A 27,782-nucleotide genomic window follows, 5' to 3' on the forward strand; every position below is an offset into this window, starting at 1 on the left:
ATTATAGTAATCACTCGTTGGGGGAAATATTATAGGTTATGTATTTACGTATATTGTCGTACTTAAATATATAACCTGTAAGTAGTATATTGTCGTACTTTACAAATTACGTACGAACGCTATGTTGAATCTGAGTATTCAAATGATGAGGAAATGGAGTTACATGAACATATTTTGTTAATGAAAAGAAGAAGTAGGCCTAAAATTAAGGCCAAAAATATCTGAAAATCACATTGTATCTTACGAAAATAAGGGCGACTTTTGGACACTGGTTTCGATTTGAATGACGATACGTTTAGGCGTTATTTCAGGTTCAATGGACCACAGTTTTTTTTTTTTTTTTTGCCATTCATATGATAGAGAATTCTTTGCTATATTCTGATTAAAATTACGTAAACTGTTAAGATATATAGATACATTATTTCAAATATTTAATTAATACCATTAAATCTCATCAAAATAAAATATAGCCCTATTTATTTTAAGATAATCTGATATTTGTCTCCAGATTTCTTCTTTAAGTTTCGTGTTTTTATAGTTTTCATCCCGTGTATCATATACAGTAAATAGGTCTACGGGTGACATCGTACAAGTTCGATAAGTTTCCGACTGCAATTACCAGCCATATTTCCTCATTTTCAAATAAAATCAATACAATTCATCGCCACCTGTGGTATCTTTTTCTACATTCAATCGTCATAAAGAGTATAAATGTCAAACATCTTTGATAAATGTGTCAAGAAAATTCGCTGAGCTGCCGATTCCAGCGAGAAACTCGCGCGAGGTTTTTGCCTCGAACGAGAATCTCTTCCAGTGTGTGGACGTCCATTTGAACCATGTTACCAATTTTTTAATTTTTTCGCAAGACATTTCTCACTGGCGAAAACTCTGCAAGTGTGTTGCGGGCCTAAGAGTATATAATATGTTCTCTATGATTGATATAAAGCAAATTGAACTTAACAGAAAATCAATAAAAATATGTTATATATATGAAAATAGGACTCATTAATATTAACATTTCTTCAGCGATATTATTTTAACTTACTGTAAACAGGCCAATATTTAAGAATTTTGCATTATTTTCTTGTCTTGGTTTTCACACAAACATAGTCTATTTCGCAAAACTTTTGTGAATGTGAGAAATGTAGCCCTTTTAATATTCTGCTATTCTTAGTCCCTGTAGCTATAAATACCAACAGTGGAATGAGACCTTGTACCCCTATCTATATTGGAATCTACTCTGCATGCATCGAAAGGGCAGGCAACCCTGACTCAGCTGTACTGAAAAGTCAAACAGCCATTCCTCCCTCACATGCTTTCATAACCTCTCTATCCAGTTGATCGATTCTTTCTGATGTGTAGGCACGCACACACACACGTGCACAAGATACAGAACATCACTGTCTACTGTACTATATGAAAAGAAAAGTATTTAAGGTCATGATGTGAAGTCAAGAAACTTTGCAAGTAATTCAGTTCTATCTATAAATCGAAAGACTGCAGACTGACAGACATTTTATTCAAACACATTCGGAGGAGAGAATTTTTATGTTGTCATAACATACAGAAAGACAGTAGGATTCCCTCAAACTCGTATAAGACTAAGTTTCTTAGGCATAAAGATGATTTTGATGAGATGATATTACAGAAAAATGAGTTGATAATAAAAAAGGATAAACATGAAGATCATGATAAAGAGGAGAATGAAAAAAGTACTATGAGATAGATGTGAATATGTTGAAAAGAATTAGGGAGGTGACCACGAAAGTGAAATTTTATTAAAAAGGATTGTCAGGAAAAAGATGAGGACAAAAATGAAAACATCATGATGGGTATGAGCAAGTGGATGAAATTGAAAAGCATAATCAAGAAGAACATTAGAACGAAAATGGAAAAATTGAGAAAGATGAAGAAGAAAATTGAAAGAATGATAAGGTGGATGCGAGTGGGAATACATTTTTAAGTGATTATCAGGAAGAAGATTAGGATAAAAAGGAAAAGGATAATGAGGTCTAGGATAAACATAAAAGAAATGATGTGAGGATAGGAGTGTGACTGAACTTAAAATGATTATCAGGAAGAATATGAGGATGAAAATAAAATGATGATTGGCTTGAGAACAATATGATAAGATGACTGAAATGAGTGTGTAAATGAAATTTATAATAAGGAGAGTGAGAGTGCAAATTAAAAGGATTATGAGTATGAAAATGAATAATTAAAAGGATTATGAGGAGGGTGAGGGTGAAAATATGAAGGACTATGGGAGGGTACAGTGATAATTAAAAGTTTTATGAGGAGGATGATATTCAAAGTAATGAAAAATAAAAGGATTATGAGGAAGGTGAGAGTGAAAATTAAAAGGATTTTGAGGAGGGTGCGGGTGAAAATTAAAAGAATTATTAGTATGGTGTGAACGAAAGTGAAAAGTATGATGAGGAAGGTGAGAATGCACATTAAAAGGAATAAGAGAATGGTTGATATTATGAGCATGAGGCTGTGAATTAAAAGTATTATGAGGAAAGTGAGAGTGAAAATTAAGAGATTTATGATGAGGGCGAGGGTTAAAATTAAAATGATTATGAGGAGAGTGAAAATAAAAAAGTTTATGAATGGGATGAGGATGACAATTAAAAGGAAGATACGAAGGATGAGGGAGAAAATAAAAGTATTATTAAGAACTGTAATTGTGAAAATTAATAGGATTTTTAAGAATGTGGCAGTGAAAATGAAAAAAAAAAAAATATATGGATGGTGAGACTGAACATTAAACGAATTATGAGGAGGGTGAAGGTGAAAATTAAAAGGATGATAACCAAAGTGACAGTAAAAATAAAAGGTTTATGAGGTGGGTGATGATGAAAATTGAAAGGATTATGAGAAGAGTGAGACTGAAAATTAAAAATGTAATGAGAAGGATTAATAGAATGGTTAGTATGAAAATGGAAATGGGCATAAGGAGCTTCAGGGAGAAAATAAAAAGGATAATTAGAAGTGTGAGTGTGAAAATGAAAAGGATAATGGTGAAAATATAGAAATTTACGAGAAGAGTGAGAATGAAACGAAAAATATTAAGAACAGAATGAAGGATAAAACGAAGAAGATTCTGAGGTTGAGAGTGAGAATAAGAAGATTTACGAGGAGAGTGATAGAAAAAACAAAAATGATCAGGAGGAGAACGAGAGCGAAGTTAGGAAAGATTATGCAGATAATAGCAAAATTTGAAATGATTATTATGAGGATGAACCTGAAAATAATGAGGATTACAAGTTAAGTGAGAGTAAAAATTAAAACAATTATGATAAGAACGTGATTGAAAACAACTGTTAAAAACATGAGAATAATATAAAATAATTACGGATGAGAAGCAGTTAGATTGAAAAGAAAAGTTTAAGAAGGATGAGAATGAAAATGAAAGAGGTAAGTATTATAAAAATGAAATGGAGATAAAAATGTTTAAATAAAGATGACAATGATTTCAAAAGGGATGATAGGGAGAATACTCAGTAGTGTGGCTGAAAATAAAATGTGTAATTTTTAGTAGGTTATTTTACGACGCTGTATCAACATCTCAGGTTATATTTTAGCGTCTGAATGAGGTGAAGGTGATAATGCTGATGAAATGAGTCCGGAGTCCAGCATCGATAGTTACCCAGCATTTTCTCATATTGGGTTGAGGGAAAACCCCGGAAAAAATCTCAACCAGGTAACTTATCCCGACCGGAATTCGACCCCGAGCCATTTGGTTTCGCGGCCAGACACGCTAACCGTTACTCCACAGGTGTGGACTAAAACGTGTAATGAGAAGTATTATAAAAAGGATAATTACAAAATAGAGAGGAACTATGTATGTAAGAAAATGAATTAGTAGATGATGAGGATGAAAAAAAAAAAAGAAAATTATGAGAATGAAAATAAAACTGATAAGTAGCAGGATATTACAAAGAGACAATAAAGAATTGGTGATGATGATGATGATGATGATGATGATGATGATGATGATTATGGAGGAGGGAAAGATAATGAGATTAAAGAGGAGAGTCACGAGGAGGATGACGGTTTTAATAAAGAGTTGGAAAATGGAGTTCAAGATGTATACGAATATTTTAAGAATAATGATAGAATGAAACATAAGGATGAAAAATAAAAAGAAGTTAGAGCTAATAATATAAAGAAAAATAATGATGAAAGCTATTATAATGGTAGTGTTTATAACGAAGAGGCCGACGAAAATTATGAGCAATTACTGTAGAAAGAAGAAAGAAAATTGAAAGAAGACAAGAGTGGTTATCAATAGTAATATCATAGAGAATTTTATTTATCTAGAGAAACTCAAAACTGGAGTGGGATTTAATTGACTATTACACGATTAGAAGAAAGTATATAAATATTAGAAGAAATAAAGTACTCTAATACAATAAAATATTAATTGACTTACTAAAATACTAAACTGGCTTCAAATGATTATTGTATCATCTTATCATTACAAATATTTTGCTAGATGTTAGTAATTTCTTATGATGTGCTGTTCTGTTGTTAGCAATTGTGCCAGCTATACAATCTTCGTTGAACTCTATGGGCGATTGAAGGTCAAGAAGGCTTTGTTGATTCAGTTTAATTTTTATTAAAACAGTTGCATTCCACTTCAATTATCAATACACATATATTAAATAATCTCTGATACGTAACTATTCATAATCTCACATAGCAGAAGTTACAACATAACATAAATAATATAAACAAGATAAATAATAGAAAAGTTTTAATTAAGGATGATGAAATAAACATTAATCATTTTAAAATTATTGAAAGTATAATGTTGGCAAACAAAGAAACAAATGCTAGGGAGGTGATAAAAACCAATACATGTTAGAGAGGTGATAAAAAACAAATGCTAGAGAGGTGACAAAAATTTTAGGATAAGCAGCCATGATTGGTTGAAACACATTGTTCCGTACCGTTTTATTGGTCAAAAGTAGTATGACGTAGTAAAAGTGTAATAGTCATAGTAAAATTTTCCGACATTGTATAATAATGTTCTCAAATAGAGTAAACTTTATTTAGTGAGGAACATTACATAAAGTGTATACACATTATAAACTATATATCTTAAAATAGAGTTATAATAAAAGTTAATATTCACACTTCAATTGTCTCAGGCATCCTGAATGCCATCACAAAATATCAAATTTGTGCACGCCTAACCTATACACTTTGCGTCCTTCATATATATATATTTAAAGATATGTTCTATATTTCAATTATAAATGCTTATTAACTGCATTTGTATCTTCTAAATAATTGGACAGCTGAGATAAAATATACCGGTAATGAGTGTTTGCAGTCATAAGAAATTTAATTACGTTATTTAAATCTATTATTCTAGAAACAAGTCACAAAATTTGATATCTATGGAGTTTGTAGTACAATCAATGTGTAGCATCAGATACAGCTATAAACAGATCAATAAGACGTAGATTCTTGAAAATATTTACAAGTTCATCTCTATGTACACATATAAACACTTTACCTGGCCCACTGCACTTAGATCTAACTGTTTAGTAATCTAGGAATAAACTTTGTGCGCGATTTGAACTATAGACATAAGTGGTGTTAATTGTTTTCAACTTTAACCTCATTCTTCCCATCATACTATCTCACACACCATGTTTCCTCAAAGATATTACCTCACAACACGCTCTACTTCATCAACTTTGTCACGCACATCATTCAGAGTGTATTATAACACGTGTGTACTACTTGCGAGGTGGATTAAGGACCCAAAATCAATCAAAGGTATACATGCAAATGATTTGATTTTCTTTCTATACAGATCCAGAAACAAAATTTTTGGGTCTGTAAAAAATTACGCCCATATCTCTGCTCCAGAAACCATTTCATAGGTAGTCAAATTCAAATGTTTACAAAGGATGCTTTATGTGTTATAGGAGGTCTTACTGAGAGTAATGTAAATTATATCTAATCATATATGTTGGCTCTCTTGATAGAAAATTACGAATTAAGCTTACTACTATTTTATAAAAATCAGGGAATTGCAGGTATGCATCTCATCTGTAGGCTTGAATAACAATTACAAGACGTGTCGTCTACCAAACAATAAAACATTTTAAAAAGTATGTCATCAGTCATCTGAGGTCCACCTTGAGACGAAGTCGATCTATGAGCCTACAGTCAACTATTTCAAGCTGAAATATGCCTTAATTCACGTTGAGGTATTCGGCTTGCTCATAGGTGCTCGAGGGACTATACTAGCTTTTTTCGAAGAATTTCGACGGAAATTTGTTCTGCCAACATCTTTGAGGGATGACATTGTGATAATTGTGTTAAAAAAATCCTGCCAAATCCTAATTAATCACATGGTGCCACATTAATAGCAACTGGAATGTTTCACGCCCTTTTCTTTGTTCCCCCCTTTTCTTTTAAATTTAATACCTATGTTTACATATGTATAATAATTTTTTTTAGGATATACTGAGTCCGTAAGGGCTACCCTCAATGGGGGGCAGTTTAGTATTATTATTATTATTATTATTATTATTATTATTATTATTATTATTATTATTATTATTATTATGTACATATTTCAAGTGATTTTTATTACACGCCAATCTGTAAGACTGAATAATTTCTCCAAAGATTTCAACAAAGTTGCATGCGAATTCTATTGATACCTGTTATATTTGAACGAAGGAGGAGTTCTTTCATCAAGTGTTGATGGGCTTGCATTCATGTAGGTCAATCTAAACATTTCTTATACAGATAGAACATAGTGGAACATATATCAATGAAACTTAGAAACAATGGAAGATCATTATGTTTACTTACACCATTTTGATTGCTTCTAGGTTCTGAATCCAATTCATGAGTTATTTCTCTGTCATGATGCAACCAGAAGATGAAAATATACGTAGATCTCCAGCAACTAGGAACTAAGGAACAAGCCACAAGCAGCTACAAGATGTATGAAAATGAAATAAATTGCAATATAATAGAGTACTGTTATATTAAATGTGCTATTATTATGAACTCATCATAAAAATATATTTTAATCTGACCAATTTCATCTGAGGACTTGTTCACGACCAATTCAAATACTAAAATAATACTAGTAATGAAAATACTCTGACAAAATATAGATTAATCAGCCAAATCGAGGCCATTATATATATATATATATATATATATATATTAGTTCTTAAGGTTATGTTTTTCGCTTTCAAAATCAACAATGTACGGTATTTGAGTTAAAAAATATATGCTCATGAAAACATCCAGAAATTACTGTGTTTACGATGTATTTCACAACTTATTAAATGTTTGTAATAAAATATCTCCCCTTCCCATAACTGCCAGGCAATTCTATAATTTTTTTCTGGACTATGGGTAACTCAACGTTTCATGTGATTATTAGCTCCATTTCATGAAAAACTGTATCAATATAAATCTCAATACAAAACCAAATTTTGTGAATAAAACAAAGTTTAATTTTCAAGCATCCTTTGCACAAGTCTTCATAAAAATAAAAATAATGTGAAACACGTAAGACTCTAAAAAGAGAAATAGTAGATAAAATATGATTAACATTAGCCTATTCAATATTAACAGCTGGGCACGAAAATAAATATTGCTGAGGTAAAAAATCACCCAATTAAAACTGTGATGCTCCATGATAACAGCACATTTAACTGACCCGGATTCACTTCAGACTATAGGCTTATTATGAGCAGCTATGTTTTCCACTGCTTTCTACATTGTTTATCAGAAGCTTTTGCGGTTTCATGAGGCTTTCTGAAAAGATATCTTTCTGTAAGCAGGCGACAAACAGACACGTAGGGTTCCCTCTTTAGTTTCTTTCCGAAGGATTTTATTGTCCCTGAAAATTTCATCGCCTTTTGTAATTTAATGTTTTATAGAAGGCCACTTTATATAATTTAAAAAGGGAAGTTAAGTTTTTCTTTACTGTAACAGTCAAAGTTTTCGCCTTGCACTCGGCTACAGTCACATTAAGTCTCCAAAGAATTTATCCCTCTGTCAGGCTATTGCATGTTTTTTGATAATGCATGATTAGTATTGCTTTGTTACACGATTGTTTTTATTTTTTTCCGGAGTGCTGGTACGTACTACAACACAGGTAGCTTGTGAAATTACATATTTAATCTATTATTATCACAGATAGTAAAGATAAGATTATTGATAAATTATTAAGAATATTATCTTATAATTAATATAATAATTTATCTCATATGTTAATAGTTAATTAAGTTAATATATGCTCAAACAGTGTATGTTCACAACAGAATCAGAAAGTATCATAGTGAGAGTATAGGGTCTAACTTATATCTCCTCCCTATTTGTGCTTTCTGTGTATGATATTGTGTGAACTCATTCACTGTTAAATTACAAAACATCCGGTTGTGATATAATAACAATAAAATACTTAAAATTCTAAATTCTTGTGTAACTCATGTTAAATGTTATTAAGTTATAAATAAATTAGTCTAAAATACATAAAACATGTATCTGTAATTAGTTCAGCAAATTTGGAAAGGCAGTGAATACATAATATCTTTATTTATTCATAGTGATTTTTCGTACGCTTTATTACAACAGGGAAATTTTGTAAGAAAATAATTAGCGAATAAATTTTACAAATAAACACAAATGAATAAGTAAGTTAAATCTAATAAAAATAACTTTCTATCAGCTAAAATAAAAGTTTAAATTTTACTTTATTAAATAATTTACTTCCATGGTCAGAACATTATCAGAGTTATCATTAATGTACATTTAACATCTGATTTCATACAATAAGTTCACTATTATGATCACCAAGTGTTTTTGAACTTGCGAACAATAATTCCGTGAACAAGACAGCTGCATTTTTCATCTTGAAATATGTTTCAACAGAAAGTTCTATTCAACGGAGGCAGTAATGAATAATGTTCGATTTAATTTTGGTTCCTCAAAAAATTACTAATTATAAATTTAGACTTTCATGCAAGAAAGTTACATGTTATGGCTTGGAACACTGATTTGTACTTATCAATTTTCATTTTTCAAATTAAAATTATATGTTTAATTAATCTAGATATTTGTAAGGATAATCTCAATTTCCCTCGTCTTTTTGTCAATGGAATGTCTGATCTCTTGCTTGCAATTGTCTGCTTTATAATTACTGTATGTTTTTGTCGTAACACAACTGTACCTGATACTGATATTATAGAATAGCTTGTGGAGTATTGTTTTAGTACCGGTAAAATTTTTTATTCTTTATTATACTGTATATGCTTTGTCGCCAATTGGCTGTAATATTAATTTATTATTTTCAGAGTATGTAGTGCTTAAAATATTGAGAGGTTCTATTATTATTACTATTATTATTATTATTATTATTATTATTATTACTACTACTATTATTATTACTATTGTTATTGTTATTATTAATTACTATTGTTATTATTATTATTATTGTTATCATCATCATCATCATCATCATCATTTTACTGACATATAAAGCCAAGAAATATTTTCCTTGTTGGACTATTAGTTTTATTACATACTGTTCTAAGTGTTTGTTTCGCCAGTAATGTAATAACTATGTAACCAATTATTGTATTTAATTAGAATTAGAGTCTAGCTGGGAGGAAGAGAAAGCCTACTGGCATTAGTTCTGCCAGATTAAATTATTATTATTATTATTATTATTATTATTATTATTATTATTATTATTATTATTATTATTATTATTATTATACAAATCTGACTTTCAGGTATACACGACACCGTCACAATTTATCCTTTGTATCCACACGACTCAAATGAGCTGACAAGACGCCAGAACTCAACTATTAGTGCACACAAATACTTGTGTGACTTAAATTGTGGTTTTCTGTTAACGTACCTCCAGTAACGAATGTATTATACAAATCTGGCTTTCAGGAAAAATTGTGACGGTGTCGTGTATAGTATCTGGGATAGCTCAGTCGGAAGAGCGTTCGCGCGCTAAGCGAAGGGTCCCGGGATCGATACCCGGCCCCGGAACAATTTTTCCTTGAAATTATTATTATTATTATTATTATTAGTATTATTATTATTATTATGCTTAGTAATGTTAGATTTCTTCAACATTATTACGTCAATTATAACCTTGCTTGTTGTCTTTAACTTGAACGCTTTTCTTTCTTCTTGTGATGCTATATTCACATGTTCAATTCTTCTTAATTTAATTTCAAACATATAATAAGGTTGTGAAAGTAAGAGTGATTATTCACTACGTCAATACAATTTATCTTTAATTAAAATAAAGTGATTCTAATTAAAGACTATGGTGACGCAGAGGCGAGAGAAAAGTTAAGGCTCCCAACTTTGCAACAGCACATTAGCATTAAACCTACGTGCTTGCCGCATTTATCACCAAAGAAATTCCCCTGATACCGTATTCAATTTATATTAGAGGCTGACTGAACCTAAGGGCCATACTGAGACCACAATAATTTTATCAAGGGAGAGAATCCAAGCAGAATCGAACCCGCGACCTTCCAACTTGCAGCGCAATGCCTTAACTACAGCGCTATTGAGCGTTCTCTCCTATTTTTAATTCTTCCTATTATTTCAACCTTGACTTATACAAATAAATGACTTATGGCTTATTGTAGTCCTTACATTAGTTATGCTCTCAGGTGACCTAGGAATTAAAAAAAATCACTTATAATGTTGGAGCACCTGTGTGCAGAATTTCATTAACCTCTGAAATAGAATGATGACGTGGAGAGAAGAATTATTACATGCTGTAAATGTTTCTTTACGATTATTTTAAATGTCTTTATTTTATACGGGCCGTAAAAGTGACACATGTCTTCCGACCTCAGTTTCTTTTCCAAAGAAGCTTTCTAAAGATTGTTTTTGTTTGAGATTCTCTCTACTTTTATCACATTTTCATTACCCTTATATTTCTCCACATATATTTCGTGCTTTCAGCAGATTTTGAACACTTTCGCTAAGCAGTACAGTTTTTGGGTCAAAAGCGGCCCGAAGATATCTCATTCAGGGCCAAGTTTATTTCACGCTTCTACGAGAAAGAATTACCTTTCTTTATGGAAGAAACTATGCAAATGATTTTTACTCTAAAAATCTGTCGTCCTGGATCGAGTTTCAACCCATAAACATTAGTTCTAATATCGATATTATTATGTTGACCGTTGAGATGTTGTTAGGCCATTACTAATTTATGTTATAATAATGGCTGAAAATGCAAAGCAACATGATATCTGAAGATCTATGAAGATATATTAAGATTTCTGATCTATCTGGTTCCATAATTCCATTTTTGATGGGAAGGAGCATCTATAGTCTTGAATACTTGACACTGGATAATAGGATAAGGTGCGAAAATTACGATTAGTCGAAATGGGTTATAGCCAAGAACGATGCATGACTTTTAAATTTTTCATGGAGTCTTCCAATTTAAAGACATGCTTCTTTCACATGCCCAAAGTCAACGACACCACCTCACGATCTCTTCCATTCCAACAGGAATTCAGGCTACTGATAGCTATTGCCGTCAACCGAGTTTGAATCTTCGAACCTTTGGTCTTTTGGAAAGCATGGTGACTACATTACCATAGAAATCAACTATTTTTTGTGTCATATTTCCTACTTAATAGTCGACATCTTCGCAATATCATTGCCTTTCAGAATTTGCAGAAGAAATTACTTGTAATACTGAAACGTAAAGAATATTGTAGAATGTGATGTTGTAGGTCTAGTTGAGTTGCACCAGCACCATAAAGTATGTCACCACGGCACCCAGCACCTGCAACACATCATCAAAATAATTATACTGGCATGCAACTTTGTCAGGCAATTGAAGAAATATTCTGGGAACCTCCTGTACAAGTGCAACCATTTTTATAAATTCCAGGTGATATACAGGGTGATTCAAGAAGAACAGTAAATATTTTAGGTTGTGGTAGTTTGTAATATTCTGAATAAAAAAGTATAAATAAACATGTGTTCAATTTTCAAAGGATGTGGAAATACCACTGTTTCAATATTACTAATAACAAGAGTTACAAGTGGCAAGAAAAGAACACAAATGACGTAATGGCTAAATTTGTTTCTCTACTTTCATTTACCTTATTGGTATGGCTACCTTAGTATTATCTTCTCTCCTGCTAAAAACAAGATATCAGCAACAAATCTTATACACTTTATTCTTCTTTCTCCTATCATCCCTCCCATGTTCTGAAAACAGTTGTTCACCAAATCCTCCATGTAAATGTTGAAGAGGACAATTAGTGATAAAAAGCATTCTTTATGCTTAAATTATTAATATTGACACTTTGGTTTAAAATTATTTTCTTGTTTAAATGGAAAATATTGAATTTTATATTGACTGTTTTGACTAGTGAGTTGATAGAAAGTAGACTGAATTAAAAAAAAAAATCTCGGTTTGCCCCTCGATCCTTGAGGATGAGGGTTTTCTTCAGCTCAGCAGTTTTTGAAAGGTGGCATCATTTCAGTGATGTCAAAGCAAGCGCATTTTTTCTGACCTTGACGTCGTGCGCGGGCATCAAGCGCTAAGTATAGGAAGGGGAAGGGTTATGTATATGAATAAGCAGCCTGTTGGATTAAGAAAAACAGTGGTGCACAAACTTCAAATGGAATATGAAATTTTATGTCGTTATTTTTATATGGCCTCTTTCTGTTTGATATTATCTATATTGTCTGTAAAACAAAAGTGCTAATACGAAATTCTTAATATTGCAGTTGTGTTTTAAATGTTAATAACATAATAAAGAGTTAAGAAGGAATATTCACATAAATTCCATAGTAGTGCAACTATACTGTACTAAATGGACGAAAGACATCATTCATAAAGAAAGTGATATCCCAAAAAAAGAGATTGAGTATGACATGATAAGTTGGAATTGATATTGATGGTACCTTCAGCCTTATAAATTAATCAATAAACTAATCAAAACAATATTACTGTACAAAGCAAAGTTACCTAGGTGCTGTATATGTTTTAAGTGTAACTAATATTCCATAACAAAATTCTTATCGCATTATGCTTTCAAGGTGATATTGGTGAGAAACTTCCTATCATCAGAATATTAAATTATTTTCTCGAAATGTGCTGAAGCTATAGAGCTGACATTTTTATTTTACTTTGTTAATTAATTAACTTATAGACAATTTCCATGCGAATATTTTCAAAATTTTCAATACACCATCTACAGTAATACGTATTTACAGTATATTAGATTTACGAAAACATTCTGTAAGGCTAAATAAATAGGCATATATCTGAAAAATTCACTCTTCTATAAAAAAAGTTGAGAAAATATTTATTTTGAACAAAACAATCAAACTTGTGAAAAATGAATATTAAAATTAAAACTGGCATTCATGTAATGCACTTATATTTCTCAGACAAATTTAAAAATTAACACGATTACAATTTTAATACGTTCTCTTCCCTTTATCTATTGAATCAGTGCTGGCCATCCCTGAATATAGCTCGACCAAGCGGCATATACTACCTCTTTCGTCTGTCTCTTTCCTTTCCGCTGTAAAGCGCTCAGGCTCTCCTGAGCTCTGAAGCGCGCGCTTGCTCCTATGGGCATCAATTGACATGACTGGCACATTTAATGGAATGGTTCCTAGGTTTCACACCAACTCTATATTGACGTTATAGTTTCTATTTTGGCTCATACCTTACAGTCACAAAACTTTAATTCATATTGAAAGATGAACTAAATATATCGTAGGCTAGGTTCATTAAGTTTTCTGTCCAAAAATGATGCACTGTTATTGATCACAGTTCTATCATCTTTCAATGGCGAAACTCTACGTAAAAGCAATCTTTACAATAGAGTCGAAGATCGTGGTAAGAATTGTATCACTCTCTGCTAGCTTTGAACCCGACAACCTTTAATTTAATATCAAGCATGGTTGCAATGATAATGATATTGCTTGTGGTAGTTGAGGTAGCGATGATTGCGGTGTTCATACTGATGTCGGAGATTGTTAGTATTAATGATGATTCTAGGTAATAGTGGCGATGGTGGCTGTGGAGATGCTAATGGTAATAGCGGTTACCCCTGTGCCCTTTGAGCTGCGCATCATCACGGTAGTGGATAGACTTGGCCCGACATGTATCGACTAGTCCCACTTTCCGATATTGCGTCCCTGAGCTGCCGAACGGAGTGAAATATCGTTTCGAGGAGGGGCTCTCCTCGCTTGCATAAGCGGGCGTATGATGCAGTATAAAAAACATTCCAGACTAAGTACGCTAGTATGTACGTCATACGTACTTCAAAGAAATTAAACCGGAAACCTGGGTGTAGACACCAAAGCTGCTTTTCGAAAAAAATGATGTACAGCTTCCAGCATATATTCATTATTGAACGTTTTCGTATTTCGTCACTATCTCATATGCAACTATACAGTAGCAATAGCAATAGACTTTCTTCTTTCACCAGTGATTATTTCAAGGAGTTACCACGACAAGGGATTCCCTTCCATGAAAAATAAATCCCCTATGAATAGGGTTATAGCTCGCGCAAGAAACGATTACCGAAAACCAATGGTGGCGTTGCTGTCTGTTTTGACGTGTGTATGTAGGCACGCCGAGGGAGGAGAGGTGCGAGCCGATGGAAGTACTGTCTCTTCCAAGAAGATTAACAAATGAGGACATCGCTGTGGAAATAAATAACGTAGCAAGAGAAAAATTCGAAGCTAATTAAAAGCGCAACATATGTTTACGAATGAAATAATAATAATACCGTGCGATACAAGACACGCATTCACATGTAATGGAACAAACTAAAGTCGTAATGTAACTATCACAACGCAAGACTGATTCTATCGATGTCATTTCTCTTCCGACTGTACTCTTGAATATCATTAAAGTTATCTAGTGACCTTTCCTCTCGCCCGCTCTTCCTTATCGCAGTGTTTGATTCGCATTCCTTCCGTCGGTAATCCGTACCTGCGAGACCTATACAGACGTCCGGATTTCGCCGGACATGTCCTGCTTTTTAGGTGTGTCCTGCATCCTGCCAGGCATTGTAAAAAATCATACATGTCCTGATTTTTAATGCTACTGGACATAAAATAGAAATTTTCGCGCGATGTTAGTTATAACGTAAGTGATACATTTTATCACATATCGCAATCGAATCTATGACCAAAGAACCTCGAAAGAAATCGTGTGAATTAGCCACCGTGAGAGAGGTAGGAGACTAGTGTGGCTGTTTCATTCTGTATCTACAACCCGTAGATTTAGATTTCAACTGCCAAAAAACTGATTTCAACATTTACCACGAAAATAAAAACAAGTCAGTACACGAAGCTCTAAAATATATAATAAATAACATTCTGTGAAAAACATCTCCGAGCTGAAATCTCTCAATGCGTCAAAACGTAATCCCCACACGAAACAAATACATACAATGGCAACCATTTTTTCTGGGGAAAGAACATCGGAACTATTACGACCACCTTCTTAAAAATTAAAGAACGCTCTATAATTCAATTAGGAAAGTTTTTCTGGCAATTCGCACACGAGTTATTCCCACAATTTTATATGCGAGGAATGTCAGAAAAATGAGGTTCGTTGACAAGTTAGTTATAATGGAGATTTCTTGTCTGATACTGCTATTTCATTGAAGCAGACTTGTGAATCCAAGTCCCGGTGGAAGAAAGATGCTTTACCCAGACGTAGCTAACGTTTGAACGTCTTTTGTTCATGTCCAACTGAATGGCAAAAAGGTCTCATACATGTTTATTCAATTTCGGAAACAACTGAGAGTCCAATAATAAATAAGAAAGAATGCTACTGTCGAGCTATAATGTTTGGCAACATAAAATTTATATTTCTTCACTCGGCACTAGGGTATTTAGTACCATCCTATCTGTATTTATTCATATACAGTATGTCATAAATCGAAGTAAAGGCTGGTTCACAATAAACCGGGAACAAGAACTAGAACGAGAATTGGAAACGGAGGACGTGAAAGTGAAGATTTTTGATTCAGAATAAACCAAGAATGGAAACTGCTATGCATATCGATGTATGAAAATAACGATATGTAAAGTCGATATTACGCACTCTGATGTTTTATGTGTACAATTGACCAATGACGTTGTTACATGAGAACAAACCATCCAACGTAAATATAGGTTAACCAACTTGAGAATTCATGACACAGAATATTTGAGAATTCAATTCACGTGGTAATCTGGTCACATATACACGTTAGCATATATTGAAAGTGATTCTACTGAATTTTCGAGTTAGTTAGAAACCATGCATGAAGAAGAAATTGTCATGGCTTCCGTGCTACAAGATAGACGACGATCAAATAGCTTTATCATAGCAACAGAATGAATCTAGTAGGATGTGATCGGAAACGAGAACGACAAAGTTGAAACTTGGGGAACCTCACGTTCCCGTTCCCGGGCTCCGGCAAGCTCCTCGTTAATTGTGAATGCTCACATTTAAGAGAAGAGGATGGTATTTTTTTAAACTTTTTTCCTATTTCGTGTAAAATACTAATTTTTTGTATGTAGAGAGCTCATAGCTGTAGCAATTCAACCAGATATAAATATTTTGAAAAAAAAAATATTTGGGGGCCTAAATTTGAAAAAAAAATATACCTAATGCAGGATTGTACTAAAACCGATATATCTAAACCGTTTTTAAAGATAGTTTCAAACAGTTTTTTTCAATGTATTTGCAAAAGTAAGTTCTACAAACTGTCTGTAACAGAATTTTGATATTGGTCCCTACATTTGTAAAATAAATAATTAAAATTTAATAACAATTTTCTGATTTCCTTTCTTGCAAACAAACGGACGTATTTTTAAAATGAAATCAACTAACAAAATTATGTTACAGAGAAAAGTTTCCTAATCGTCTAAAGAATGTGTGTTTTAAATTTCATGCATGTATCTTTAATAGTTCAGAAATTATATCCATTTTTGTCTGGCAATGTAGCAAAAACGTGAAGTTACTGGAAACCGATAAAAGGGGGCGAGTGATTTAAAAATCCATAGCGGAGGGAGTTTAAAAATGACGTCTCAACATCCGATAAGGGCACAAATACCCTCAAAATGTTATGCAATTCATTCCACACATATCAAAGAGTATTTTAAAGAATTTTTTTTCAATTTAATTTACCGGAAACAACAATAAAAGTGGGCGAGTGATTTAAAAATCCTTAACACAGAAAGTTTACAAATAGTGACTCAACATTCGATAAGGACACAAATACCCACAACATGTTATTCTATGCATTCCACATATATCACAGAGTATTTTAAAGAAATGTTTTTTTTAATTTACTCATTTTTCACCAAAAAAAAAATACCATCCTCTCCCCTTAAATATATACGTTTTAACAATTTTTCCGTTCTCGTTCTCGTTTCCGGTTTATTGTGAACCAGTCTTAACACATGTGCCTAAAACATGCGTATGTGTATGTTATATGTATGTATTTATAATGTGTATTTGTCTACGTATGTAGGCTGTATGTATGTATGTATGTATGTATGTATGTATGTATGTATGTATGTATGTATGTATGTATGTATGTATGTATGTATGTATGTATGTATGTATGTATGTATGTATGTATGTATGTATGTATGTATGTATGTATGTATGTATGTATGTATGTATTTATGTTGTATGTATGTTTGTATGTTGTATGCATATATGTATGCAGGCGTGCTTGTATGTTTATCACATTATATTTAATATTAATTGCAGTTTGTACGAAACAAAGTGACTTTCAGGTACTCTGCATAGTGCAGACGTGATACAACTTTCCAATGATCTGATTTACCGAAGCGAACAAGTCGAGCGACACAGTGAAGAACTTGGCTCCGGAGATGCTCATGGCCTTCTGACACTGCTGACACACGATCTGAATGAACGTCTTGGCTTCCTCCGATCCGTCGTACCATTGACAGCTGTAGGCAGCTTCCATCACAGACGAGCTCTGGGGACAACACCATTCAATTACTTATCTTTGTGACAGAAAGTGGAGAGAGAAATTGTGAATTCGTCACTGGCAAAAAGGTTTAATGATAAACACTGCTAAATTATGTAGAATGTAACATTAACATTAGTGAAAGTACTTGTAGCCACTGATTGTTTTTATATGCTATTCACTTATTGAATGATTCATAATGAATAGATAGTCAAATGAAGGTTCTTTTATCATCATTTATTTGTTTGTATTGAGTTGTTTTGTAAATTAATATTAGTATTTCAAAGTTAAAACTGATTAAATACACGAGTGTTGGTCACAATAATTATTGTGATCCAGTGACGTCTCCACACCAAGACTACAGAGGTTTGATTTCTAGTTTATTCCGTGAGGTTTACTGTATAATGGGAAACTTAATATAGAGCATGTTCCCTTCGATAATTCGCCATTCTCTTTGACCTATGTTGTATTAGCTCCATAATTATCATTGCTATATTGGTCCCTATTTGAATAAGCTTAATGTTAAATTAAAGCTACAATTAAATCGTGAATATCAGAAACCCCACAAGTCACAATTTTTCTCAAATTCAGTATGTCATATGGTTGTAATATGCAGACATAAGTCTTCCAAGTGGTGCAGATCTCCCACATGTCCAGTGCTCGGTGAAGATTTCACACCAGCAATAACTTACAGTGAACTGTAGGAAATTACAGAAACACCACAAATCTGTCAAGAGTATATGGAATTTTTTACAAACAAAACATTCCAGTTTGCATTTCTTTTTATTTTATAGGGTTAGGGTGAGTAATTGAATATACTGTTCATATATAATTTTCTATTATTGAATGTTTTTCAATTTCCTGATTAAAAAAATTAAATTATGGTTTGTTTAACGACGCTCGCAACTGCAGAGGTTATATCAGAGTCGCCGGTGTGCCGAATTTCATTTCTTTTATATGCTAGTAAATCTACTGACATGAGCCTGTCTCATTTGAACACACTTAAATGCCATCGACCTCGGCCGGGATCGAACCCGCAACCTCGAGCATAGAAGGCCAGCGCTATACCAACTACGCTACCGAGGGCGACTCCTGGTTTAAAAATACTGTACATTTAAAGTTATTTATAAGATAAAAAATTGTCCTTCTCCGTCTTCTTCATCTAAAATTTGTTTTAACGAAATAAAACTTTATTACGAGTCAAGAATTGCAGAAACCCCACATGTCCAGGCAATTCATCTTTTTTCATAAAATACAAAGAAAAAATTTGAAGTTCATGCATGTCAAACAGTAGAACTTATTATTATGCTTTATTTAAAAATACCAAACGCTTCTTAAGATAATAAGTTTTTTGTGCCTCCTGAAAAATTAACTCAAATGAACATTTGGAGTTTCTGTAATTCGCGATTGAATTGTGACATCATTTTCATACTAGATACTGGAATACATTCTAAATGAGAGATAAATTTGAAGTAATCCATCAAACTGCCATTAACTACAGTATGTTTGAAAACATAGACGCTATATAATTTTGAGGTCAAATATATTGGAATACACATACATGATTTATGTACACACAACAGTTTACAATGTATACAGGATGATGAACCGGAAAGTAATGTCATTAATTTCAAGGGATTATTCTTTGAGACATTTCAAACAAAAAAAATTAATACAAGTTTGCTAGATTTATCTTTCTTTTCGAGAAAGAAATTATTTTATATGAAATATTTCATAGCGTATTTTGGGAAAGCTATTGAATTAATTGCCAATATGCTCAGTCACTTTAAGAGAGCAGTGTATTATAATGGTAAGTGATTGAAAGAATTTTAGTTTCGTCCTTTAAATGTACAGAAATTTGATCTGAACCAATGTAACTTTTCGTTCTGAAAAGGAATTTTAAAATTTTACATTTATTTGGATCAAATTTATAAACATTTAAAGAATAAAACTAAAATTCTTTCAATTTTTTTATTATCATAATACCCTGCTCTCTTAAACTGAATGAAAATATTTGAAATGAAATCAAATTCTTTCCCAAAATACGCTAAGAAATGTTTCATATAAAATAATTTATTTCTTGAAAAAGAAGCAAAAAAGGGAATAATATGGTATTAAACCTTTTTGTTTGATGTATATAAAAAATAACTCCCTGAAATTAATGACATTATTTGCGGTTCACCGTGTATATTTACAAGAATGCATTTACAATTAATGTAATTATAATAGTACAAACATAATATCGAACTGAATTTACATTTTTCTATGCTGTTGCATTATGGAATGAAAATCATTCTGAAAATGTCTTCCAAATTTCTACATTTGTCAATAAAAAATATTTTATATAATGAATATGTTCCTATTGTCACAAGTATTTACCTTTTCTTACATATTAACCCTCGACACTTATCTGGGGTCTTTTTTTGACTCCACATCACATTTTATTGTTAATATCTACATCCATATTATATTCCGAAACGTTCCAGTAAGATAGATGTGATATACTTGTTTTTTTAGTTTTCTTTACAATTAAAATTATTATTTCACAATTATATATTGATTATGCTTTTCATATTTATTCCTTGAGGCATGGATGTCCCAAGCTATAGAACACGTTTTTATTTTGTAATTAGTTTTATTTTGGATTTAAACTTTTATTTATGACAGTTACTGACAGAAATAAACCCAAATAGCTACAGCATATACAGTCTGCAATGAGTAAAAGTTTGTAGGTTCAAGAGTAATTTTATTGATTGTATTTTTAAAATAAGGTTCTTGTACTTTCTACTGCAGCAGGTGATGAGAATAAATTAAATAATTAATTAATTACCTAAATATAATAACTGACACTAGATGTTATAATAATTTCCTTTTTGTTTTGTTTTTTATGTAAAATATGAACGTGTTTCCTGATAATTGAAAAAATAGAACCAAAGATACAGAATAAATAGTCTTCCATTACAATAATTAAAATAATAATTCATTTATTCTTTTTTAAACATAATGAGTAACTCTAGATGCAAAAACTTCGAATATTCTTATGTATGTATAAAAAATTCATAAACCTGTAAAGTGTCATACTTAGCCTATTTATAATAAATATGCTTTGGGTCAAAAAGACCCCAGATAAGTAGCATGAAATTCTAGAGCAGCTAAGTTGCGAGGGTTAAGAGAAACGGAGAAGACCACTATTGATAAATTTACTTATTTAATTAATACAATTACTAATATTGTTTCATTGTAGCCATTACTACAAAACAAAGCGCCATTACTAAATAGATATGAAGCTTAAAAGCAAGATACGTGTTAAAGTACATTTGTTATAAAAATGCTAAAATTTACATGCAAAATATTTTAAATTGAAATATGGTTTTGTGAACACAATCTGATATATTAGAATTCTCTGTCGAGCCATAATTGTCAATTTGAATACATAAGTTACAGCTTGTTAAATGAAAGAAGCAGTTTTTATAAAAAGAGAAATCCGGACTTCATTTACTGTCCTATTCGCCCTTTATTACCTCTTCAATAAGTCGGTTGCCATAGAAGCAGAAGAGGAACACCTGGCCCAGGGTGTAGACCAAGTAGCCTATCACAGTGCAGGCGTACACGTCCACGCCTTCGATCTGCGGACACAACAGAACACATCATCAGATTGCACCCTGCATTGTTGCTCTATTCCATGGCTCCCCTTAAAGCTGATGTACTAGAGTTACATTCAACATTGTCAAACCTAAAGAGAAACAAATGATTACGCAAGCAAATAAAGTAACGAGTGTAAGAAAGTGGGAAAGTTCTGAGAAACAAACAGAGGGAATAAAATGGAGAAAACATAATAAGGAATGAAAAACAAAGGAAGGAAGAAATATTAATAACTACGTAAAGAAGGGAAGAAAGAATAAGAGGGAATAGAATTCGTTTAATTAAAGACAGATAAAAAATGAGCTTTTAAAAATATAGAAGAAGTAAATTATGAAAGAGAAAGCTAAAAAGAAAAGAAAATCAATAATTTTACAAGGGAAGAAGTAGTAAGGTTAAGGAATAGAAAAAGATTCAACCGATGACAAAAAAGAGAGGTACGATAGGGAGACAGGAAGGAATTACAAAAGAAATAACTAAGAAAGAAATATGGAAAAAGAAAGGAGATGTATTATTATGCAGGGAAATCATTATTATTAGTGAAAGGGAGGCGTAGACAAAATGTGAATAGATCGATTGCAGAAGTTCAAGTTACACTCTATGAGGAGAAGGGTAACAAAAGACCTCCACAGGAAATTTTAGGACACGTTCTAGTGAATGAATTGCAGTGTCGGAATGCGGATAATAGTATCTAAGAAAAAATAAGAAAAGAAATTAAATAAGTAGTTTAAGAGTGCGAGAAGCATTCAAAGAATGAAATAAATAAAACAGGGGAGAACGAAAACTTCAAAGGTAAGAAAAAAGTAAGAAAAGTATAAAGAAACAAAGAAAGGGATAAAGACAAGTAAAAAGTTACAGAAGAGAAGAAAATTAAGGTTTTGAGAAAATATCAGAAGATAAAATGTAAATAATAAGGAGAAACTTTGAAAAGTATGAGAAAGAAAGTAAAACATGAGGAAAGGAGGAAAGGGAAGGAAATAGTTCCACATGAAAAGAGAAGCGTAAGAATATTGAAAATGTAAAAGAAAAATCAATACTTAACTAATAACATGAGTGTGAGAGAGAGAAAGAAAATATACATACTGTATATATCAGTAATTTTGCTAAAGTATATGCTACTGGATCTAAATAACAGCTGTGAGCAGTATGGAATAAAAGTAGGAAGAAAAATAGAGAAGGTAAACTTGCGAATTTTAAGTGAGGCAGTAGAGGAAGTGAATAGCTTCAAATATTGGGTTGTACTATAGCTAAGCAATAACGTGAACTGCTGCCAGGAAGTCAAAAGGAGGATAGTAATGGTTAAGGAAGCTTTTAATAGGAAAAGGAGTATCTCCTGCGGACCTCTAGAAAAAGAACTAAGAAAGAGACTAGTGAAGTGCTTTGTATCGAGTGTATAGTGACACAAATATTGTTACCGAGCAACTGTGATTAATTTGAATATTATGTGAAGAATGTAATTATAGCTATTTTCTTCTGGTTATTGATATAGTAACAACTGTCAAGTGTTTTAAAAACATAATGTGGTGTACCTATATTTCTGTTGAAGTTTAATCATATTTTTGTAATAAAAATTACCTCTCCTTACATCTAAATAAATCTTCACAAGATTTGTTCTAAAATCCTTACTCAGGTAAAAGCATGAAGGGCTGGGAGAGGAGTGTAGGAGAGGTCAACGAACTTAAAAAGATCATAAAAGGGACAAGACCGAGCGAGCGAGCGAGACAGATCCGCTTCTTCAAAGCAGACTTCGGTTTTTGTCACGCTCGACAAACTTGAACCGAACATAGAGCTTGAAATGCACGACACTACTTTGTACACTAGAATACGCAATTCCTCCTATTTACGTTATTATAAGGAAAAGTATAGCATACATTGATCAAACATATTTACACTATTATGCACTATTTACAAAGTAAGTAGGCTATAGTATTATTAAATAAAATACTGTACAGTACCTTGCATTACAATACATAACTCCGTACATAATAGTATAAATAATGCTTGATCATTTTTTTTTTTGTTTTGGTTTTTTTGTTTTTGTTCTTTTTTTTTTTTTGTTTAATGAACTGTCCGAAGACAGTTTTGAACCTCATTAGTGACACCAATAAAACATCACTCACGAGGCAACTAGGCCAGGAGAAAAGGGGTAGAGTGGCCAGTTCCTCCCCCCCCCCCATTGCTTGCAATGCTGACTACATATTATTACACTAATCAGACTTCAGATGCATACAAACAGAGGGGCATTTTCACAAAACTCGTTAACCTAACTACATTTTTTTTTTTTCGATTTTGAGGTTTTAGCGTATCCTTATGTTTTTGGGTCAGGAGAATCCAATGGTGCTATCAGAATTAAGCTAAAGTTGGTAAGTATATCAGTAAATTGATCTTGAAATAAAAGAGATTTTTCAAAACTCGGTATCTACAGTTGTGTAATTTAGAAAAGAGCTCTCTTGAAAAAAAAAAAACAAGATTTTGTAGATAACGAGTTTTGTGAAAACGCCCATTTATTGTTCTTCCTTTGACACATATCGTAAAGTGAGATGGACTATATGATTAAAATGGCTTGCTCGATATAGGCCTATATTCTTTATGATAGTGTAAATAATAAGAATAGCGTATTCTAGTGCACAAAGTGTAAATAATTCAAATTGTAGATATTAGTGTAATTGCTAAAGTGATCCAAGTTTTGTTCTGTCCAACTTCACCAAAGAAGAGTCGCGTGATCATTCCATCAATGCTAGTTGCACTCGCGTCGTCTACTTAAAATTCCAGTAATGGTTAATCTTGTAGCCTCGTGGGACAAAGTACGATCTCTATATGATATAATGTTTGTTGTAAGTACTGCAACTTTGAAATTAATTGCGCAAATTTTTACTTATTTAAGATTCAAAACTACATCGGTAGCTCTGCATCATGCCGATCCCATGACCTTGTGAATTTCCTAGTACGATCAAACGAATATTCTTCCCCAAGCGTTATATCTGTACGCATTGGGCCAGAATACGGTCCCTAATTATACACAATGAAAAGGACAGATTTGAAACTCTTTTGCCGCAAAATTATATGTACTGCTTGAAGAGGAACATACTGCACTACAATTCAAGGCTGTGGTTTATTGCTGTATAACTTCAAACTGCTACTGCTTAGTTTATTACTATGAAGCTTCGAACTCCTACTGCGTACCATTTCATTACTTTCTACAAAACAATTTAATAACTGCTAAGTGTGCTTTCCTACATTTCGCAGTCATTTGTCACATGCTTTAAATTTATAGTCAACATAACCTCAATTTCCATATGTTTACTAGACACGATACATATACTTTTTTTAAACGTGTCTGCATCTACGAGTAGTAAATTTTTTTGTTTGTAACTGCTTAAAATTAAATAATGTTGTTTGTACCACTGTTTTATACCTTCATATGCACGAAAAAATTAATAAACACAGTTGTTTATATTTCGTCGGCGCTTTATGTCGCTTTCAATTTATAAGCTAGGTTATTTATTCTTTTTGTAATGGTAGGTACTTGCAACTGCGTTTTAGGTGACATACTGACCATCAACATTTAAGGAGACTGGAGAATATAATCATTTCAAAACTTTCTAATTGCCTGTTATATACTTCCGTAGAAAAGAGCATAAAATTTCACCTGTTTATTATGCATAATCATAATCATCTTCATCTTCATCTTCATCTTCATCTTCATCTTCATCTTCATCTTCATCATCTTCATTCTTCATCTTCATCTTCATCTTCATCTTCCTCTTATTCTTCCTTTCATTCAATAATATCGTCACTTTCTTTTATTTTCCTTTGTTTTAATAATTTTATCATTCACTTTCTTATCATAATCTTATCACTGTAGGTGATAACGTTCTTATTTATTTAATGTTATGTTTTATTTAACGACGCTCGCAACTGCAGAGGTTATATCAGCGTCGCTGGATGTGCCGGAATTTTGTCCCGCAGGAGTTCTTTTACATGCCAGTAAATCTACTGACATGAGCCTGTCGCATTTAAGCACACTTAAATGCCATCGACCTGGCCCGGGATCGAACCCGCAACCTTGGGCATAGAAGGCCAGCTATTTATTTAATTCTCATAATTTTCTACTCTTTTTAATCGGTATCGCAATCGTCGTAGTCTTAGTTTCAATCTTTACCACCATCACCACCATTATTACCGTCACCAGCATCATCATTATCGCTCGGTAAATTTTCTAGTCATTTTGTTGTTCTTCGTCTCCTCTTCATTTTCATTTCCATCAATATTACGACTACCATCATTATGAATATCACAACCACCACCACCAGCACCACCACCAATACCATCACCACCACCACCAACAACAACAACAACAACAACGTTGCTCAATATTAACCTATGCTTACATATTTCTGAAGAAGGTTTAACTTTATTCTTTACAGTGTTAAGCTTTAATATGAAAGAAGCTCGGCTTATAAAATACTAGGAATTAAAATAGCTTAAATATAAATGGATGCTTTACATTTTTAGAAATGTGTAAACTTTTCTCACTAATCTAAAATGTGTAATAATAGAAAGATAGTTACGAGACTGACATTTTCAATTTCTATAGTTTCAAAATTAAAGTTCTGAAATTTTTGTCACATGTTTATGCAGTTATCAGTAGCTACATATTATAACAAATTTAATGTATTTTTCTCTATTGATTCTGAAGTTATTTATTTGCATTTAATTTCTAGTTTATATAAAAGTCTCTTGCTGAAGAGTTTTAATAAGATTCGCTTAAAATTTTGAAAAAAAAATATATATATATATATATATATATATATTTCGTATGTGTATAAATAAAGTTTGCACCGGTTTTAATATCGTACGCAAATTTTTATTGTGAATAAATTTTTAAAATGTAACTTTTTTATATTTTACATTATTATTTTAATTTAGCCTATCAACATTTATACTAAAACTCAATAGGCATAACTCAGATCAAATTTTAATCCTTGTACTTATTACAACATTCTTAGAAATATTAATTTCATTCGTATAAGAAATGTGTCACATGACGCACATAGAAAAATGATGATGGTGATGGTGATGATGATGATGATGATGATGATGATGATGATGATGATAAATAAAGAACAGAGAAAACATACAATAGAAAATGTAAAATAGAACGCAAGAAAGTACCAAAAAGTGTTCAGAAACAAAATGTACGGTTGAAAGGAAATAAAAATTTCAACTCTGATTGCGATCTATACTTGAGACTATGCCAGACGGTTGTTGAGTTTGAGGCACTCGTCATGTTTATATTAGGTGCGGTTTTAAACGTGACTCTACATTGTAGTACAGTAGACAACTGTAACCTATAACAGATTTTGAGGGATTGCTGGTTTTACTTTTCACAGTCTCTCTTATATTCATTTCATAAGGTGAGGAAATGTATGTCGACTTCCTGAACGGTCAACATTTGTTTTTGGTCGTCAAAAATTAAGATCAAGAAGTAAATTGGTAAACTGATTATTATCTATTATCTACCCTACAAACATGATATTTTGTTAGACTAAAGTGAACATGAGAGAGAAAGAAAATCCTTTATTAAACGTTTCTGTACCATATACAGCATGCGCCAAAACAAACAGTACTGAAAATGTTTATTGAACTGAACATTTATACAATATATATATATATATAACATGAATACATGAAGATGGCTCACTTTTCTGTAACGTTTTCTATAAAAAAACATGTTCAAAATGCTCTCTATTATGTTCCAAACAATACTCATAACGTTCGCGTATATTTCGAAACATGTTTGCAAGTATTGGTTGTTGCAACTGGCGAAAAAACTCTTATAATTTTTTCTCGCAATTCCATAACTGTTGTCGGCGGGTTCTGTCGAAAAATTGATTCCTTCAACATAACCCATACATACGCATCGGGTAGTGTAAAGTCAAGTGAATGCGATGCATACGGAAAATCTGTTCCACGTGAAATTATGCGTTCACCAAAATGTTTCCGAAGAAAATTGAGTGAGTTTCTGACAGTGCACTGTTTTTATGCAACCGAAATCTGATTAGTGTAACATGTAGCTAATCGGCGATGAATGCAATGAAGGTGGAAAGGAACTGGCCA

The 27,782-nt window shown here is 32.3% G+C and overlaps 1 protein-coding gene across 3 annotated transcripts in view; it reads right to left on the reverse strand.

Moving 5' to 3' along the window:
* Positions 1–5,024: 5,024 nt before the first annotated feature.
* Orco (odorant receptor co-receptor) overlaps positions 5,025–27,782 on the reverse strand; it is a 93,240-nt gene continuing 70,482 nt past the window's right edge. For 2 of the 3 annotated variants that reach the window (XM_069835279.1, XM_069835278.1), the window contains exons 6-7: positions 21,545–21,649; positions 17,823–18,032 (exon numbers count right to left, since the gene is read on the reverse strand). In XM_069835279.1, coding sequence (XP_069691380.1) covers positions 17,823–18,032; positions 21,545–21,649 — 315 coding nt within the window. Of the gene's footprint in view, positions 11,834–17,822; positions 18,033–21,544; positions 21,650–27,782 lie in introns of those variants that run through there. The other variant, XM_069835281.1, reaches the window with a different exon arrangement.

Source organism: Periplaneta americana, chromosome 9 (genome assembly GCF_040183065.1).
Source record: "Periplaneta americana isolate PAMFEO1 chromosome 9, P.americana_PAMFEO1_priV1, whole genome shotgun sequence".
Lineage (NCBI taxonomy): Eukaryota > Metazoa > Arthropoda > Insecta > Blattodea > Blattidae > Periplaneta > Periplaneta americana.